The 21,789-nt window shown below is 34.4% G+C and overlaps 2 protein-coding genes across 2 annotated transcripts; both read left to right on the top strand.

Annotated features, from left to right (window-relative positions):
• Window positions 1-3,210: 3,210 nt before the first annotated feature.
• LOC138305066 (uncharacterized) lies at window positions 3,211-7,377 on the top strand. Its single transcript, XM_069245469.1, has 2 exons — window positions 3,211-4,578; window positions 7,330-7,377. The coding sequence occupies exons 1-2, from the start codon at window positions 3,211-3,213 to the stop codon at window positions 7,375-7,377; spliced, it is 1,416 nt and encodes a 471-aa protein (XP_069101570.1).
• Window positions 7,378-9,470: 2,093 nt separating this feature from the next.
• Window positions 9,471-17,796, top strand: LOC138304641 (NXPE family member 4-like). The gene is made up of 4 exons (XM_069244816.1): window positions 9,471-9,597; window positions 11,154-11,873; window positions 12,433-12,482; window positions 12,851-17,796. The coding sequence occupies exons 1-4, from the start codon at window positions 9,515-9,517 to the stop codon at window positions 13,627-13,629; spliced, it is 1,632 nt and encodes a 543-aa protein (XP_069100917.1). The 5' UTR covers window positions 9,471-9,514; the 3' UTR covers window positions 13,630-17,796.
• Window positions 17,797-21,789: the final 3,993 nt, after the last annotated feature.

Raw genomic sequence — 21,789 nt, 5'->3', positions numbered from 1 at the left:
TGGGATATGCAAGTGAAATTTGGGGACATCATAAGGCTCCTGATGTAGAAAAGGTGCACACTAACTTTTGCAAAAATGTTCTTGGAGTAAATAAAACAACTTGTAATGATTTTGTCTATTTAGAACTAGGAAGGTTGCCTTTGTATATAACCAGAAAAATTAAAAATTTTGAAGTATTGAATAAAACTAAAAGGTACTTCTAACTGTATTTTAAAAAAATGTTTAGATACTAGAATTGAAACTAATGATGAGTGGTCAATCAGCATTAAAAATGAACTAGCAAAAATTGGATTAGCATACCTCTGGAATGATAGATACGTTGACTGTTATACATTTAATATTATTGAGAATAGAATTAATGAGGTATATAGACAAGAGGTTATCAACAATATAAGTAATACAACACGAGGTATACTGTATAAACATTAAAATGATAATTTTTGTTTACTATTTCATTTAAGAAAGCCTATTGACACTGTATATAGTATTGAAACTACATGTAGATTACTTTAGACTGGCCATCAATCTCAAAAATATTGAAAAAAAAATATTAAAATTTGGCTTGATTATTTTTGTCTCTACTACATGTCTCATTTTAAGTTTCAATCTAAAGGGAGATAAACTAGTAAAGAACTTAGCTGAGACAGTCTAATGAACAACTTATAGGGTCTGGTGGCAATGTATATGGAAACTATTGCAGCTGTAATGCATGTTGTGTTGATATAAATGTTACACTTAGATGAATGAAGCATAAATTATATGATGATAGTTATAAAATTACTGTACATGTATAGTGTATCCATATACTATCATAAGAATAACTACATAGGTATAAATTAATACAACAAGAGTACATCTGTAACAGTAACAGTTAAACTATATCAAATAAGTAGCAACGGCTGGTCAAGGCAGGTTAGTATACTGAAATTAATATTCATATTTAGAAATATTTACAGGATATAAACAGGATATGTCGGTATATTTTGAAAAGACATCAATTTCATGCAGACATTCTGGGTCTCTAAATAATAAACCTCATATTGTATGAACATATCTTAGGATGAGCTGTACGATTGATATATGGTGACGATCACAGGTGTGCACGAGCTCCCAGCTCATTGTGTTATACAGACAGAAATTCAACGTTTCCACTTCTGGATTTTTGCACAGAGGTTCGTAAAGCATGTCTGCATTCAATTGTGATTTCTATTTTTTGGAACTTTATTGATCTTGTGGCATTTTTGATGATTTTGAATGACAATAGACTATATCGTTGGACATGTATTGAGCTATTAATAGCCTTACCTGTATAAGCTTACATACAAGAACTGTGCCTTAGGCAATGTACGGTCGAAAAATCGTCACGCTCTAGTTGACATAATTCTCTCACGGTGCTGAAAGTCTTACGCTTGAAAATGGACGAACATTGTGACTCCAGTGTCTCATATACGGAACTCGTTCCTGTCAGTTTGCCCGTTTGCTCTTCTACTAAAGAGAGACTTAATGACAGTATTTGTGGCTCACATGTAGATGAGTCGAGTGCCTTTGACAATGCACTTCTTGGTCTTCCCAAAGATGTCTATATTACGACACTACTACAGCTCGCCGGTAACTCTGAAAGTAAAATCGCATGGTACCGTGCTATACTATACGATAATGCAAAGCACATGAAAGATTGTCCTTCAACTCGCCTTGTTTCTAGAAAGTCTACCACAAAGTCTTCAGCTCAGGTGAAATATGCTCGTGACTGTTTTGTCCTTCATCAGTTTCTGCAAGGGGACCATGATGGTGATCTGAATGAGTTATTTTCATCACAAAAGCTGTCTACGAACTCTTTAAAGAACAGTCAACATGAAACTCCTGTTTTCGTAGATAATAGTGTATCAGGTATGTGTGCTGATATTGACTCTATCAAATATGAAATGGCAAACCTAAGGAAAATCACACACGAGTTGCAAGAGCATCTCAATGTTCAAGTGGAAAAGATTGTGAACGATCAAAAATCCATTGTATCAGACATGGAGGTGCTCCAAAATGATTTGAATTCTTCCATTCGAGTGATAGACAAAGTCTTCGCTAATGATATTGCAAACTGTGCCGAGATGAAAGGTTTGTCTGATAGGTTACATCTGATCGCGTCAAAAACCTTGTCGTTAGACCGTTTCAGGAAGTCTGTTGGGGGCGATATCACCGATATCAACCAGTCTGTTAAAGAGAATACTCTTGGGTTAACTAGAATTAACGATGAACGCTTCGCCAACGTAAAATCACTACACAACGACGTAAAGGAAATCAAAGGTAAACTATCGTGTGTTGAAAGTGATTTGTCTGTCTGCAAGTCATCCATTTCTTCCGTTTCCGACTCTGTTTCGTCAGTGAAATCGCGTGTGAAGACAACAGATGCTAATATTCAGGAGATTCAGGAACAATCCCAAAGAAAAGTCGACGCAGCTATCAATGGTTTCGCTGAAGAAATAGGTGCTCAATTAGTTGAAGTTCGGAAGTTTGTATCTGAAGCTCTTATTTCTTCTGAGTCATCTCCCGACTCTACTCCGCCAATAAAGATTACGACAAAAACACCTCGTCCGAGTGATGTTTCATGGTCATCTGTTGCCTCAGAGAGTAAGGAATCTCCAAGCGTACCAGTGGCTGGTAATCATTCCTTGTCGTCCAAAACTCTTCACGATACTCCAGTTAAAGGTCGGAGTTTGGTAGACCCTAAGAATTCTACTATGAACAAGGATAGCAGTAAGAAGTCTTTGACCTCTTCTCGTCATCATGGTGATCATTCTGTTCCTGTCTCTCCTTCGCCAGCATCTTCTGGTAAGCATATCACTTGCAAACCTCAAGATCCTCCCTCTTCGAGTGGATTCGTCGCCGTGGTGAGAAATAAGACTACCCGTCTTTTTCTTTGCGGCATGTCAGCGTCATGTACATTCAATGATATTCAATCTTATCTAAGCGAACGCGGGGTAACGGCTACTTTCATTCGCATCATGAAAAGTAAGATAAAGCACAGCGTTTCTGCTCAAGTCAACATACTTTCGTCTGACGTCGGGAGAACAAAATCTGAAAAATTCTGGCCCAACGGATTACGAGTCAGGAAATGGTATTCAAAAAACCAGTACTACGGTGAAAGTGATGAATCCTCCAATGTTAATAATGACAGTTAAGCCCACGACTCTTTATGTATCTGTTATTCTATTCGTCATGGCTTCGATCCGGTTTATGTCATGGAATGTTACTGGCATTATGTCAGCGGCTTCGCACCTTAACACTGCCCTCACTTCACATAACATCGACATATGTGGCATATCAGAGCATTGGTTACTTGAAGAGCAAAGACATCTATTTCAGAGTATACATAGTGACTATGCCAGTCATGTCATCTCTGACTTTTCACTTCATCCTTTAGCTCATGACAGAAGGCGCAAGGGAGGCGTCGCTTTATTATGGCGCAAAGATCTTTCAAGTCGGGTGACGGTAATTGATTCTGCTGATGATCGAATCGCAATACTGAAATTATCTTTGAACTCAAGCGTGGTATTCATAATGCAAGTTTATCTTCCGACATCTCGTTATGGTGCAGATACTTTTTCTGAATATGTTGCAAAATTAAACGAATTCTGCGCGTCGTTCCTTTCTGAAGGTTCAGTTATTATTATGGGTGATCTTAATGCACGTTTAAGTGGTCCCAGAATCAACGGATATGAGAACAGCCGTGGTCACCAACTTCAAATAGTCTTGAATCGTCATCAACTTTTCGCGGTAACAACGTCCTTGTTGTGCAATGGTCCTACCCATACCTATGTTCACTCTGATGACGGCTCATCTTCCTTGATCGATCACCTGATCATTGAATCTAGTAAACATGACCTTATCAAAGAATGCCGAGTGCTCAACGATTATTATCTTGATGTATCTAATCATCGTCCGATTATTTGTGAAATGTGTTTTCCTGTCGACATTCCAACATCGTATGAACAAATGCCGCATACCTCATTTAAATGGAATTCAGCTGATGGTTCTGATTACTCCGAAATATATCGGCAAACACTCCAGTCACATTTGGTAAATTCTGATATATGCAAACGCGTCTTAGCATCCGAACAAGATATTGAAAGATTTACCAGAGATATTGCTTCTTGTCTTTACGCGGCGTCGGAGTCTTCTCTGAAGAAACGTAAGTTCCGCTCATTCCTGAAACCCTATTGGAAGGGTGAACTGAAGGCATTGCATAAGGAGATGTGGAGACTTCGCTGTGTGTGGGTTTCAAATGGACGGCCACGTGACTCTAACTCTGTTTCGTTTGCTCAATATAAGGAAGCAAAAAGAAAATTTAGGTTAAAACATAGACAGCTTTCAGAGTCTCATCTAGTGAACCTGAATATTGAGTTAGAATCTGCTGCTGATTTAAATCAAAAATCTTTTTGGTCAATGATTAAATCTCGACGTAGTGACTCGTGTGGTAATTCGGGGGCAGAAATGAAATTTGCAAACATTATTGTAAGAGATCCACCTAGCCTTGCCCTGCACTGGGGAGATTATTTCTCAAAAATGTATACAGAATCTTCTAATGTAAATTATAATGGTTCTTTTAAAGAGGAAATTGAAAACTCATTTAAATGTTTTATGGAAAATGAATCCCGTAATAACACTTCGTTCATTGATTTTACTTTTGACGAAGTAAAAAATATTTGTGTTAATCTCCCTCGTGGAAAAGCTGCAGGTGTTGACTTAATTGTTTACGAACATCTTATTTTTGCAGATGACTGTATTTTCCAGTGTCTATGTAATCTTTTTAATGCTTTTAAAAAATTACTTTTTGTTCCAATGGACCTCAAAAGAGGTATTATTTGTACACTCTATAAAGGTCATAATAAGCCAAAATCTGATCCTAACAGTTATCGAGCAATTTCCCTATTACCTGTTATTTTAAAAGTATATGAAAAGCTGATTCTAAATAGACTAGTGAGTGAAAACGTATTTCACGTTAACCCTTTACAAAATGGGTTTCAGAAAAATGTCAGTAGCACTATGACGTCATATCTTGTACATGAATCAGCTGTTTACTGTGGTGAAAACAATAGTAAATTGTTTTCTTGTTTTTTGGATGCTGCCAAAGCCTTCGATTGCGTTTGGCATAAGGGTCTGTTTGTCAAACTTATAGCCCTTGGTTTTAATCGTGATTTTATTAATGTCATTGTCTCATTATATAATGATATGTACAGTGCAGTTCTTTATCAAGGTTTTATTTCAAAATGGTTTCCTATATGTCAGGGAACACGACAAGGGAGTATTCTCTCTCCTTGGCTTTATTCTGTGTACATTAATGATTTGTTAAATGAATTATGTTCTTCTAAGTCTTCTTTTTTCATTCAAGACGTTAACGTCACTTGTCCTACTCAAGCAGACGATATAGTTCTTCTTTCACTATCTAAACGTGATCTTGACAATTTAATGTATACTTGTTATATATATAGTTGTAATTGGAGATTTGAATATAATGCTTCAAAATCTATTGTTATTGTTTTTTAATGAAAAAAAGAAGTGCTTTTGTCAATACGAAACGTAAGTGGTTTCTTGGACCAAAAGAGGTAGTAGAGTCCTCTAATACTACACATGTTGGTATTTACGTGGACAAGTTTCGTCCTGGTCGTCCAGAAATGGACGAAATTGTGCATAAGTTGCGTGGACAAACCTTTGCGCTTATGCAGTGCAACTTGCTTGGCACAGGGATTAACCCCCTAACAAATTTAAAACTTTATAAGTCTATTGTTCTTTCTAGAGCTTTATTTGGTTGTGAGCTCTGGTTTGCACTTTCTTTAACCGATTTGCGGCGACTAGAGACTACCCATCATCTATGTACCAAACTTATACAGAATTTTCCAATACGTACTAGATCAGATATTGCATTGGGAATGTTAGGTATAGTATCTCTATCTGTATATATTGAACAATGTAAGTTAAGATTTTTTGCTGCTCTGTGTAATGTCAAGTCTGTATGTACTGCGAAGCAGTTGTTTTTGTTACGTCTATACCACATGTATTTAGGTATATATAAGTCGAAAACAGGTTTTATTTTCGACGTATGGAATATTTTTCATAAATACAACTTGCAGTCGTTTGTTTATGATTACTTAGAGTCAACCTGGATTCCAAGCAAACGTACATGGAAATATATTGTTAAAAATGTCTTACTTCTTGAGGAAAGTAATCAATGGAAACAGCGTCTGACATTAAACCCTGAATTGCGCAGGTTCAGAAATATTCACATGGAATTTTCTCCATCGATTTTGTGGTCAATTTCCAAAGTTTCTCCATCTTTTTCTGGTATCTGTAAACGCGTCTCCAAATTATGGATTACTCCCCCTGATTGTGAGTTACACTGTGCCAAATGCAATTTATGTGTGTCTGACGCTGTTGCCCATTGTACTTTAGATTGTAGAAATATAGATATAGTCGCAATTAGAGATACGTTTTTTACAAAAGTTGTGAATATATATCCCGTTCGTGTATATGTTCTATTAGACCAAGCGGACAGGGAAGAACAAATACATATTATTCTTGGCCGCCCAAATGAGAACATTATTCTAGCTCTCGGTGATGATAATACCGTATATTCATTCGTTCAAGATTGTTTGTGTTTCGCAGATAAAGTGTCTGCATTGACCTTTCAGTAATTAAATGCTCTATATACCATTCGCTGTATAGTGTAGCTATTTGATGTCTTTTCTCATAACTGTATTTGTAAGTTTATACTTACTTTTCAATTAGTGGCAATACAGTAGATTCAATTCAACATGTTTGTTGATAGTCAAAGTTAAACTGATGCTTTCCTGTGCATTCATATAGATTACAATTAATGATACTATTTCTATTCTATTTCCTTTTTTACTTTTTTGCCTTGTGTTCTCCCTTTCCTTAATGCTATCTCACCTTTTTTTGTTTTGTTATTACCTTGCACCTTTTTTTGTTTGTATTCTTATATGTTCATGTAACTCTTCGTTTACGGAGGAATAAAGATATGAATGAATGAATGAACATTCTAAGTCTGTAGCTTCAAGCTCAAAAGTAATCATAAAAAAAATCTTTGATCTGCTTTTCCTGTGACCGTCGATGTAAGCCATCAACATGTGAAATCTTGTATCAATTATAATGGATTTTTGTCTGAATATTACAGAAGCACGATCGGTCTATTCCAAGGCGAAATTTTGTCACCGATTTTGTACAGTTTATATGTCAATGATTGTGAAATGTGTTGTATTAGAGAGAACTGTCCATCAGTAGAAATTGGTTTGATTAATTTGTTTTTGATTATGTATGCAGATGATACAGTTCTACTCGCTGAGTCGCCCAAAGCTCTGCAAGAAATGATTGATACGTTATATAAATATAATAACGATTGTAAGTTGACTCTTAATGTTGATAAGACAAAAATAATGATTTTCAGAAACGGGGGTAGACAGAGGGAAAAGGAATATTGGACTTACAATAATGTTAACATTGATGTAGTCGACGAATTCAATTATCTTGGTATGTTATTTAATTACAATGGTAAAAATAGGAAAACTCAAATTCACGTTGCAAATCAAGGAATAAAAGCTTATTTTTTCCATATGTAGTAAGTTGAAAAATCATGCATCTAATATTTCGACTCAGTGTTCAATTTTTGATACATATATTAATAGTATACTGGGATATGCAAGTGAAATTTGGGGACATCATAAGGCTCCTGATGTAGAAAAGGTGCACACTAACTTTTGCAAAAATGTTCTTGGAGTAAATAAAACAACTTGTAATGATTTTGTCTATTTAGAACTAGGAAGGTTGCCTTTGTATATAACCAGAAAAATTAAAAATTTTGAAGTATTGAATAAAACTAAAAGGTACTTCTAACTGTATTTTAAAAAAATGTTTAGATACTAGAATTGAAACTAATGATGAGTGGTCAATCAGCATTAAAAATGAACTAGCAAAAATTGGATTAGCATACCTCTGGAATGATAGATACGTTGACTGTTATACATTTAATATTATTGAGAATAGAATTAATGAGGTATATAGACAAGAGGTTATCAACAATATAAGTAATACAACACGAGGTATACTGTATAAACATTAAAATGATAATTTTTGTTTACTATTTCATTTAAGAAAGCCTATTGACACTGTATATAGTATTGAAACTACATGTAGATTACTTTAGACTGGCCATCAATCTCAAAAATATTGAAAAAAAAATATTAAAATTTGGCTTGATTATTTTTGTCTCTACTACATGTCTCATTTTAAGTTTCAATCTAAAGGGAGATAAACTAGTAAAGAACTTAGCTGAGACAGTCTAATGAACAACTTATAGGGTCTGGTGGCAATGTATATGGAAACTATTGCAGCTGTAATGCATGTTGTGTTGATATAAATGTTACACTTAGATGAATGAAGCATAAATTATATGATGATAGTTATAAAATTACTGTACATGTATAGTGTATCCATATACTATCATAAGAATAACTACATAGGTATAAATTAATACAACAAGAGTACATCTGTAACAGTAACAGTTAAACTATATCAAATAAGTAGCAACGGCTGGTCAAGGCAGGTTAGTATACTGAAATTAATATTCATATTTAGAAATATTTACAGGATATAAACAGGATATGTCGGTATATTTTGAAAAGACATCAATTTCATGCAGACATTCTGGGTCTCTAAATAATAAACCTCATATTGTATGAACATATCTTAGGATGAGCTGTACGTTTTTTGATCTTCAAAATATAAGATAAGAAGACTTAAAGGTCAAACGATGCTGTTTGTGTTGTTTTGTTCTTGTATTGCCGTCAGCGTTGATTCAAGCTTCCTCTCTTTATTTCAGTAAATCTAAACAATTCTCTAAACCACGACCATAATTTGCGCTTCATTAATTAATGATCAGTTTGGCGATAAAAAACATGCATTCATTAATAAAATCAATAAAAAAGCAAGGGAATGATAGTCAGTATGGAATAGTTAAAAGAAATGTACTAAAATATCATGTTCTTGGAGAGATTATTTGTCTCAAAATGAATTTCGTTGTTTCTGCGACATCAGGTATGTGTATGTATCGAAACAAAATATATTTCTATATATTTGATAATGCGGTATGTTATAAAAGAAAACAATGGTAATTGTTAACGCAACGGACAAGATTAACTGACACAGTTAAAACTGACAATACAAGTTGAAAAAACATGAATTTAAGAGTCATTTTCTATCTCAGTTGAATGTTTTTACAGTTGTATTGTCAGCTTTACGGTATATAAAGGATTACCTTTGTTAAACTATTAGGTTTTGTTATGGCTGTATTATAGTGTCTGTGGTTTAAATGTCGCATTATAGATCCACTCAACCAATACGTGTGTTTAAGCATAATAAAACAGGCATAACAATGGCTTCAACAATGACAAATCGCATTGTCTTATTTCGTGGTAAACCTGTAACGAGTATAGGGGAATGTTTTACCAACATGGGTAAACGATACTGTATTATGGGATTTCTTGTTTGCACAGTTTATGTATTGATTATTTGTATTACACTTTCGCCTGAAAGGTATGTATATTGCATATGAATATTGAAACAATATGCAGTATTGACTTTTTCAAGATATGATATAAAATATCCAAATATAAAAGGTTTTTTTTTACAGTTTTGTACTATCAATTGTTTTTACAGTGTGTTACTGTCATTGTTTTGACAATATCAAGCTATGATTTAGTTAGCTATTAAACCTAATATACTTAAGATTTTACATTTTGAAGTATGTTTTGCCTATCCCATTTGTTTTCAGATGAATGAGTATTCGAACAATATGTTTAATATTGCATTGTCGAGTCGATACGTTCCTGTAAACTTGTTTGGTTGTATACTGCATTTGGTGATTAAAAAGGCATTCTAGTTGAACTGTGAAGGGGTATACTTTTTTAATGTCTTGCAATCATGTTTCATTAAATACATAATGAAATAATTCAATAGCAGACTTAAATCTTAATAATACCTAAATTGATTTTTTTAACTTGTTTCGTATTCGTATTAAAGGGACAATTCACTCAGGCTAATTCTTTTACATAACCAAGAAGCAAAATATGGCATAAATGTATTGTTCTACATTTCTTATGAAATATATAACATAAGATATTAACAAATTCCTCGTCATTGTTCTGTATTTTAATTGATACCGTTGTAATTACAAATCGTTGATCAATACGATTAAGCAGGTACAATATGTACGCTGTACCCATATCCGAGCCAAAGTCACGCATGTTAAACAAATGAACTACATAACCACTGTGGAGGTGATATAATGATTTTTTAGGCAAGACAATTCACCTAATAAGGTAAACACACTTCTGTCAGAGCAATTTGAGCTGTTCTAGACAAAAGTAGCATTACTCTACGAGCAAGGGACAGGGTTCGGCATACAAGATATTCGACCACAATGTGTAATGGCGGACAGCGAGTGAGTTTGAACATTTCACACGCATTTCACCACCATGGGATTTTCTGAAATATCACAGTAAAACCGACTGATCTTATTTCCATTAGAACTGGGGGTTTTCTGATATATATGCAAATTTTAAAGTGAACAGTCGGGCAATGATGGCTAAAGTCGGTAAAAATGGTGTGAATGTATCCAGTATAATTTCATATGAAATAGAAAAAATAAATTCTCTCGTCAAAATCTGTCTGCGTACGAAGAAATTAATTTAAAGTATAGGAATCCTAAATCGTCCTCCCAGCTGACTATGTCCGTGGTTGCATTTCCACGCAGCCTCGCTTTCAATGATTTCAACTTTTCTTTATTTCAATGGTCAGAGTTGGGAAACGTAAGCAGAACTTGACCATCGTATTAATATGTGAGAACTTTTGGAAGGCCAATGAACACATTTAGACTGGTTTTCTTTGCCCGACTTATTCACTTTAATGTTCTCGTAGAATGAATTGTCCCTTTAAACAAGTAATAAGACTACTTGATTTAATGTCACAGTAACATTGTAAATACATGTACAGCAATTTAACATAAAGTAACTCCGTCATCGCTCACACAATTATAACAAATATATCGTATGCTCTATTGTATCGTTTATTCCATATTTTATTTCTTTCAGCAATATCAACTTCCTCGTCACCAGTGCTAACACGATCAAACAGAAAACAACTCATAGTGTAAATGATAAGTTTGATGGAAAGGACGTTGTGTCTTTTTCCAAACCAGATTTATACACACATAACAATTGTTGCGTACGAGCAGATGTTAACGATTATAAAACCGTGGCAACATCTGCTTTTTCGAAAATATATCTGACGTTTAATCGGTCTAAATATCCACTTGGAGAAATGATCCATGTAAGAATCGAACTCTGTGACGGATACGGTAAACACATTTCTATCGGAGGGGATGTTCTCAGGATCTGGATGACAGGTCTATCCCAGAACGCAAGCGTGAATGGTTACGTCACAGATCACGCTAACGGGTCATACACAGGTCACGTGATGGCATTATGGACTGGTGAAAGTGTTATTAAAACGTCGATTGCAAATACGAAACAACAAATTTCACTCGTTCAAAATCATATTGAGAAACACGGACAGGTGTACGCCATGCTTGGAGGATTCGGGAAACATGATAAAGTTGTAGAGAAAACGACATGCAGTGTAAAGCCGGATGTGTATGGATTGACAGATATGTGTAACTTAACTAAGGCAAACTATGACAATGAGTTGTACTGTGGGAGACCCACCAACCCTAACCTCACCTGTACAGACTGGATAACAATGCACGATATCATAACGCACGATATTAATCCCAACGAAATCAAAAATGTCAGGTAAAGGTATAATTACTATTTTTCAAATTGCTTATGTTTTTTGTTTATCATAAAATATTCATTACATGAAACATCCGAGTGTTTTAACATTCAATTCATTTCAACATTGTGTACACAAACTTAATATTAGCGTATCAGATTATCCTGAACATCAATCGCCGTATCGCTTTACCCAAACTCTATCCCGTCTTTACAAAGAGTTACCGCCCTTGTATGTTGGTATCCATTATGATTTGTGAGCAAAATTCACTTCGTTTTCTCAGAAAAGTATGACGTTACACTCGTCGTAACAGTCAATACCTACCCACACGGGCAGACAATTCTGTAATATGCAAATACAGAATATCTGTTTTCCTATTTGAATGCATCCGTTTTAAATGTTTATTTGATTAGTTATTAGATCGAACTTTTCCCCAAAATATATTGTGTTGTATGAGTGCTTGTTCAGTTTTTATATAACCTTTTTATTTAACAGTCCGAGGATTTTAAAACTACAATGGACTCACTGGATGAATTTGATGGGATATAATTCTTAAACGATTATCTGGTTTTTTTACAGGCCATTTGTTCATCAACCACTAAAGAGTCTTGTCGTGAACATCACTGGAGGTAAGAGTTCACTTGTAACATTTTCGCAGTGAGATATAAGGTTTAGTGGTGGAAAAATATATTGTGTTTTTCACCCGAACAAAAAAATCTAGTTTTGGCGGGAAAACATTTTTGTTTTTAAAAAACAAAAATATGGTATTTCATGAATCTTTCCACCTTGTTAGGGCGTAGTGTCATGGATTTTTTTGGAATGCAAATATTTGGTTTAAATATTTTTATAAGTGCAATAAGAAGTTCATTTTTTAATGATTGTAATAGTGAAAAATAAGTAAGATATGTTGTTGAGAAAATGCATCTGCTCCTGCTGTTAACTGCTAAAACTTACCATTCGTCGGCGGTGTAGCATATTTTAATTTTACTGTTAACAGAATATGGTGTTGTTCCATCTCCTACTCTACCATGCCACAAAAGGTCAAGCAAGGACACATGGACTGGAGAATCTCCGGCTGGATTCTATTACCGGAATAAATGGCAGCTCCGTGCATGTAACAACACCTTCGTGCCTTCCCGGAAATCCTACGAGGACTGCCTTCGTAACCGTCATCTCCTATTCTTAGGAGATTCCAACATACGTTCGTGGTTTTGGCGAGTTCAACAACTAACTAGATCAAAAACTTTTGCGAACTCAACTGTTTTTTGGAAGATGGCCGAACGTGTAGATCTAAATATTACAATGACATGGGCCGCTCACGAAATTCCATACTATAGTGGGCTCAAGGTTTATTTTCGGAAAGATATTAAGTCTAATGCCTGGCATCTAGATGAAATTCCTCCGCATAAAAACGTCATAGTCTTGATTCACTACACCTACCACGTGATCAGAATCATGCCTAGGGCATTTCGTGCGCATGTTCGAAGTCTTAAGCAAGGATTAATGAAATTGTTTGAGCGCAACTTGAAATCTAGGGTTTTTATAAAAGGACCTCACTCTTCAATTAACTCGCGTTTGCCGTATCTACCTGTTGATTACGCAAGGAAAGGTTTGGAACAAATCTTGTATGAGGAACTGCAGGAGCTACAAAATAAAATCGTGTATTTGAATGGATGGGATTTGACGACAGGTATTGAGAATATCAACCTTCACCCAAGTGACAAAACAGTGAACGATATGGTCCACGATTTATTTGGGTATTTGTGTAGAAGTTAGGTTTCGATATATAGCCAATTCAGCTAGGTAGACTATGTACGAATATCAACCATTAGCCTTAGAGCCAACGTGCATTTGAACCGGGCTACGATACACTGGGTTGTCTGTTCCCTATCCTCAATATTCCAGGTGTTACTGTCACTGTCGTTATATCAACTCCTGAATCATCCTCGATAATACAGAGGTTATTATCACTGTCGTTATATCCACCCCTGAATCATCCTTGATAATACAGAGGTTACTACCACTGTCCTTATATCCACCCCTGGGTCATCCTCGATAATACAGAGGTTACTATCACTGTCGTTATATCCACCCCTAGATCATCCTTGATAATACAGAGGTTACTATCACTGTCGTTATATCCACCCCTGAATCATCCTAGATAATACAGAGGTTACTATCACTGTCCTTATATCCAACCCTGGATCATCCTCGATAATACCGAGGTTATTATCACTGTCGTTATATCCACCACTGGATCATCCTCGATAATACAGAGGTTACTATCACTGTCGTTATATCCACCCCTAGATCATCCTAGATAATACAGTGGTTACTATCACTGTCCTTATATCCAACCCTGGATCATCCTCGATAATACCGAGGTTATTATCACTGTCGTTATATCCACCACTGGATCATCCTCGATAATACAGAGGTTACTATCACTGTTGTTATATCTACCCCTAAAGTATCCTCGATAATACAGAGGTTACTATCACTGCGTTTACCCACTGCATATGGCCTAGCAAATCTGAGGGTAAGAGAAGACACAGGTTTGGTTCTTGGATATTTATAAAAACTCGATTAACGATGTATGACATGGCTTTGATGACGGGTGTCGCTCTATATAATCTTCAAAAGAAGTCTCTTTGGATTGCTTGTGATTGGTCAGTATGTACGACAGTAAAAGTAACTCCGGGAGTATTGTATCGATTATGTCTGATCTATGACCAGCTGATTAACAACTATCAGGTCAAGTGAGACAGATGCTTCTGAAATATCATATTGAACGACACGTTTATTTTCATATTTTGTTATAATTGTACACATGTCTCTTATCTATTGCATTGGTGGTGGTTTAGATTATAAAGGTTCCCCGACAGATGATCAAACTAGAGTTAATCAATTTTCAAATATTGAAAAGACAATAGATTTAACGAGAGTGGTTTTAAAATTTGAAAATTAACTAACGAAACTTAGATAAACATAATAAACAGTAACGCGTCGGAGAACTTGTTCATTCCATAAACTTTAACTAACATCATATATATTTATGCCGTGATGATCAGTGGTTTCTAGTCATATTCAACTAAGCTAACTGCGACATATCACATTATAATTAATTTTTCTTTGTTTTCATACCAAATCTGGCTTTCTGATTGGCCAATATTTTTTTTTGCATACCACTATGAAAAAAAAAAATCCGAGAATGGCGCGAAACCCCGACGTTAACGTGACGTCACAATAGAGACATTGACGTTGCGTATTGATTCGGAAAAAAGAATCCCTTGAAAAACCACTATAATGTTACATTTAAACATACTTCATTTTATCAAATAGAGTATAAAATTAATTATAAGTATTGATGTCACTATTTTTTAATTTTATCGGGTTATGAAAAAAAAATTGTTTGCAAACTTTTGCGAGAATCCGCTACGCGGATTCACACAGTTTGCAAACAATTTTTTTTTCATACCCCGATAAAATTAAAAAATAGTGACATCAATGCTTAAATAATACCATGTACATGTATCTCTCCGCTATAAAATATAGTGCCTTACTATTCCGTTAAAAAAATGCGCGATGAAAAGTAATCTAAAGCTGAAAATCAATCGGAATCAAGTGAGATTGGAGACTGACCAGTGATATGCGCCCTATATGTTTACACACCAAACATAAACGATAACCAAATTCTATGGAATTTATCATTTCTTATGAAATTATGAAACAAGTATAGTTATGGGAAAAGTTTTGTCATGTATGAAATTGATATTTATTGGCATGCTTCCGCGTATATACACTCCATAATATAACTGTTCGGGAGATATTCATGTATTTCAATTGTGTTACTAATTATAATGAACTTTATCAATTTATTATTTAGAAGCCTGCTGTACTCCATTTGCAGGGTAATGCAAGGGGAAGCAACGGTACGGTGTTCATACACAAACAATCATGTGGTTAAGTATCCGTATAGACGTATTCACAACGTTATTTTATAGACCAAGCACCCATGAATGGTACTTGTATTTCGGATCGCCTTTCATTTTTGCATCGAAAAGGAAAGAACAAACAATATAATAAAATTATAATCAATATTTTGCATTAAGCCAGGTGAATTATTTAAGGCTGTCACATCAGACATTTTTCAGCTGTAAAGAGAACCACATTGTTGACATAAAACAAGTTGAAACATCCGATATAAAGACGGTCAATGTTCTAAAATAACCAGAAAACCGAATTGGTTTAATATGAAATAAAAATGATATGAACGAGATAAAAGTTATAAGTAAATAAAAATTAATATTGAACAGAAAGAACCATATTTATCTTTTTGTTGATTTTTTTTTATATTTTACTTCGTATTTTACCCTCTGTATATCAACTTTTTTCACGGTCGATTTACTTTTATTGCATTGAAATTTGCTTAAGTTAATCTTCCCGAACTTGTTTTGAAATTAAAATCGCGAAATTGAGTAGCCGCGAAAGGCAGTTGATTTATAGTATCCCTATCCTCCATAACTACATACATTTGTACTTATATAGTATGGAGCACAGAAACCATGAAAAGACAATTTAATGTATTCCAACGTAAGTAAACCAGCTTTTTTTGAGTGCGTTTAAATGTCGCGACCCAAGTTAATTCGCGAAATTCGCAAATTAATATCTACTTCTTTCATATTGATCCATTCGACGTCTGTTACACTCAGTCATATGATGGAGTGTAACAATTTACTACAGAATACGACGAAGTGTAATAATTTACTACGTCATATGACGGAGTGTAACAATTGACAAAATGCTACCTGACTCTCTATATAAATGTAAATGAAGTAATTTCGACTGTTTTCACCGGAAGGAACAAATCCTGAGAAAATATTGACCGGTCATTATTTTGACTGTTGACCGGCTGAAAATGTTTGCACGCGTTTAATTGTTGACGTCACGAAAACGAGAGCCCCCGCGCCAAATTTTCAGTTGTCGCGCCGCCTTTGAGATCGGCAGTTTTGACGGACGTAAAATGGCGTCAGAACCAGAAATTTTCGATCAAGGATTTTTCGATCTGATTGAAAAAAGAGTTTTATTGAATACCAAAAATGTGATTAAGGGGGCAGTAAGGATTTTGGAGTCGTATTGCCAGGCCAAGGACAAACGGATTTTCGAGTTCGAAAGTGCGTAAAAAGAGGAGCTAAATGTACTCTTGTTTCGTTGTTTACTATTAGGATGTTTAGCCTAGAATAATTCTATTTTGCTTGTTACGAGCATTTTCATTGGCTTAAAAATTTACTTTATCAGCCCATAAAGGAAAAAATGGCGTCGCCGTTTATAACGTTGCTTCTGATTGGCTGAGATGACGGCGTAATGATTTCATAGACAAAAGAGTCCCAAAATGAATTTTGAATATTGAAGAGATTATCTTTTTAGTAAATTGAATTATAAGGATTAATTTGAATATATTTTTTATGTTATGGAGATATAACACAAAAATCTGAGTGTACTCTCATCATAAACCGCTTCGCGGTTTATTTAGAGTACACTAAGATTTTTGTGTTATATCTCCATAACATAAAAAATCTATTCAAGTTAATCCTTAAATATTATATAAAAAGCGGCCTCGGGAAACAGTTCCTCAAGTTTGTCCCAACACCTCGGAAAAACAGTTTTGACTGTTGAGTCTATTGGAAACCAACTTCTGTTAGGGTCATTGTATAACTACTAATTACATAACCATGTTGTTAATTATAATACACGATAAGTTCTAATGTGTAACCATGTTTCCCTATGTTATACAGCAGCTACATTGATATCAACTGTTCCAGGTATTGGATATCATACCCAAATATTGACATTTGTTATCCCGGTGTACTGCTATATTAACTCGCCAATAATCTCTGTACAGGGTCGATTCCTAAGACTCCAATAAACGTACCATCCACTCAATCTGCGTTGGAGTTCTACATTTTACACCAGATACATTTATACAAAAAAACTCAATATTACAGAGTGTAACAATGTCATATGACGGTTTGTAACAATTTACTACGTCATATGATGATTTATAACGGTATAATACGAAATGCAATGGTGAGTAACAATATCAAGACCCTTCTGCTGTTACATTATTTTAATGTATTGCTTATTTTGCAGTTTAGTTCAAGCATTTTCCTCCAATCTTAATTAATCGGTGTTTACCAATATTTCGTGTTAGATTATCTATTAAACTTGAAAATTGGAGAAGTCATTTTGAATCAATGACATTATCAACTACCATCCCTTTGATTACATCATGTTACGAAATAGAGACGCCGTGGACTTTGAAGTTTCACTCTAGGCAAGTGGTAATATCCGTTATCAAAAATTAATAAATTTCTTCTAAAGCCTTTATATGAGATGATTGTATGGATGTGAGAGTGAACATCTTGAGTGGAAAAAAATATTATGTGAAAATAATATAATTCCACATGGTAGTGCAATTTTCAGTTTGTTTCGTAGCTGAATTTCGCATATGGAGATATTTTAACAACATTTCAATCCCGATATGAATTTAGGGACAATAGTCGACTTGTCATATTGACTCCATATACCCTGGACTCCATACTTAAACACAAAACCAGCTACCTGTGAAACAGATAACAGATAAGCATTTTCACTAGGCTAACTTAGCTATGTTAACAGTATACGATCAATAGTTCAACTGGCACACATCCAGACGTATTTTTGAGATATACACTATAATGTTCGGTAACGGAACATTCATGGCTATATAAAACAGTTGTTTACATCACGATGGGTAGACGGTGTTTCCTAATGGGATTTACAGTTTGTACATTGTATGTACTGTTCATTTGTATATCATACTCACCTGACAGGTACGTATTGAGTTCAGTATTCAAAAAATATAACAAATAATGATAAAATTGAAATAGGATATTTCTCTTTTTGTGAATATTTCTCTTAGTGGCTTTTTCATACGTTTTTATAATGTTACAAATGAAGAGAATAATGTTCCATTAAACCCTACTTAAAAGACTGCATAATTCAGTCGAGATGGATATAATTGCCCGCTTCATTAGAGGGTCACAGACCATAGTGTCACCCAGAAGTTGGCCTAGGGCGACCATGATATTCCGATGGGCGACACTAGGCACTGTCATCCTGTAATGCAGGTAGTATTTATTTAATTACACCAAGAGTTGTAAAAACAAAACTAGTTTTCAAGTATTTGCATTATATTGAATCATGTTACTAACAATAATCATTCTTAAGTATATCCTTGCTGTCACATGCATTTGTTAAAATCTTAAAGTTGTCGTAATTCTTACTGAATTATGCATGGCTTCTTCCCGTCGTCTGTTTTCAGCCTAACAACGACACGTACATGTAGGCGTATGTAACCGCCTCACTTTGAAGCACATTAGAATTAGTAGATAAACACTAAGTATTTAATCAGTGTAGTCACCATGTACCCTGTACTTCATGGAAGGAGGGTAAGGAGTGCATAGGAAACACAATTAGTATGCATTGCATTGGATGACGGCACTTAAAGGGCCACTACCTTTCCGGAGCAAAATTTATAGGTTTCTTAAAAACATTAATAAAAAAAGAAAATATATATCGATGGCTTAAGATGAGGTTACAACACCAAACATATGCAAGATTTCCTGTCTAATGTACGATAACAGTGGAAATTCATTTCGCTGTTTTGCCGTCTGGCGCAGTGATAGTCAACTACCGCGCGGCATTTAGGACGACGGCGGGAAACATAAAACGACCCGCGTTATGAAAATTAACATTTTATTTATTCTAATTAAACAGTTCTGAAGGTGGTGATAAGTGTGCTAGTAAACGTATAGTTAATAACTTCTGCGACTCTACAAAATTATTGATCTCGTTTCACATTTCTATTTTAAAAATTAAAAGCCGTTTCGGAAAGGTAGTGGCCCTTTAATATTGTCTTTTGTTTCAGTATTTTATAAATTCTGTAGAGGTGTCTTCGTCCATCAACGTTTCATTGTTTTGGGACATATTGAATATTCTATTTTTACATTTCTTTATTCAAAAATTTCGATTTCAGTTGACTCTTTAAAAACATATTAAAATAATGTTATGGAAAGAATATCTTTGGAAACATGAGACGGTACATAAGAATACATTTACCAAGCTGTATCTGTACACGCAAGGTAGAATTTGAGGACCACATCCTGTTCCGTTACATTATATACTATTATATTCTTCATTATATATAATGCACTGCCTTGAATAAATGGAATAAAACACAATAAGATAGAAAGAAAGAGTTAGGTATTTCAAGAAATGAAGGACTGTATATGGTGTGTCCCTATTAATTATATTAATTAGTATATTAACACTGTTCGATTTGACATATTTAGTACATTCCTAATTTAATCATTAAGATTGTTCTCTAATTTTGAAGTTTCAGTTGCCATGGTTACCACTCGAAATACGTATAGTTTGACCATGCTTTGCTACGTTTTTGTTTAAGAAAGCATAGAACACATCCTTGAACAAACTTTCTTTCTCCTAAAAATGTATTGGAAGTGTATACATTTTCTCAATAAATATTTAAAAAGTTTGTTCAAGAATGCACTCTTAAGTTTCGCAGACAAAAAATTGAAAACAAAATGACCAAAATTGTCCAAATTTCCACAAACGTCTGTGGTTCATTCATCTAAGTCTATATATTATTACCGCACGTTTCGATGTATTCGCTTAATAAGTGAACACATGCATTCTTTTTTGTATCAAAAGAGTTTCCTTTCCGTTAATGAATTAAGAAAATCATAATAGTTGGAGAATTTATGTCTGACCGAAATGGGTTCTGCTTTAAGAGAGTTTTGTCAAAAATATCTTAACTTATTTTCGTCATATTGCTTCTGTATTAGCCGGTGAATCAAAACAGACTGATCCGAAATAAAGCCTTGGCGCTATGACCTATATGGAATAAGTCCTGATTGCACATGCATCATATATACTCGCTTAAAGATGCTCCACCGCTGACAAATGGTATTTTTTCACTATCAAAAACAGGAGCAGACGATTTTGTATTTTCTTCAGTTAAAAAAGTTACTTACTTTACACCATTACCACCATTGAAAAGTTTGAGCTTCTAATTTTACTTCAAATTAAAAATATGAAAAATAATTAAATGCATCCCGAAAAAATTCCGTGGCACTATATCTTATATAGAATGAAGTAATGATTTCGCATGCACCAAAGCAAAATAAATTATTTTATGTTATTTTTTTGTGTTAATTTGGCATATATATACATGATTAAACACCAATTATTGTTCAAATGATGAATAGCATTTATGCTCTGTCGGCGGTGGAGCATCTTTAAGTACCTCAAAAGTAAAAGGGCAAAATGAGTAAGTAGTAGGTTAGTACCTATTATGCAATAACTATGGTCATTGCTCAACCAACCAAGGAAAATACAAACACTTGTGTTTGCAGAGAATGAGTTCAGAAATACAAGGATCCATCTTTAATTAAAGTGTCAATAAATCTCTTTAAGATGCTCCATCGCCGACAGAGCATAAATGCTATTCATCATTTGAACAATAATTGGTGTTTAATCATGTATATATATGCCAAATTAACACAAAAAAATAACATAAAATAATTTATTTTGCTTTGGTGCTTGCGCAATCATTACTTCATTCTATATAAGATATAGTGCCACGGAATTTTTAATTGAAGTAAAATTAAAGCTCAAATGCATTTAATTATTTTTCATTAATTTTTAATTGAAGTAAAATTACAAGCTCAAACTTTTCAATGTTGGGAATGGTGTAAAGTAAGTAACTTTTTTAACTGAAGAAAATACAAAATCGTCTGCTCCTGTAAATATTCTCTAAATATTTACTACATCCTTTATACAATTGGTATGATTGTTGTGTATCGTTGTAGCTGT

The sequence above is a fragment of the Argopecten irradians genome, chromosome 12, assembly GCF_041381155.1.
Source record: "Argopecten irradians isolate NY chromosome 12, Ai_NY, whole genome shotgun sequence".
Taxonomy (NCBI): domain Eukaryota; kingdom Metazoa; phylum Mollusca; class Bivalvia; order Pectinida; family Pectinidae; genus Argopecten; species Argopecten irradians.
The sequence above is the reverse complement of the archived record's forward strand: the minus strand, read 5'-3'. Positions and strand labels throughout refer to the sequence as shown.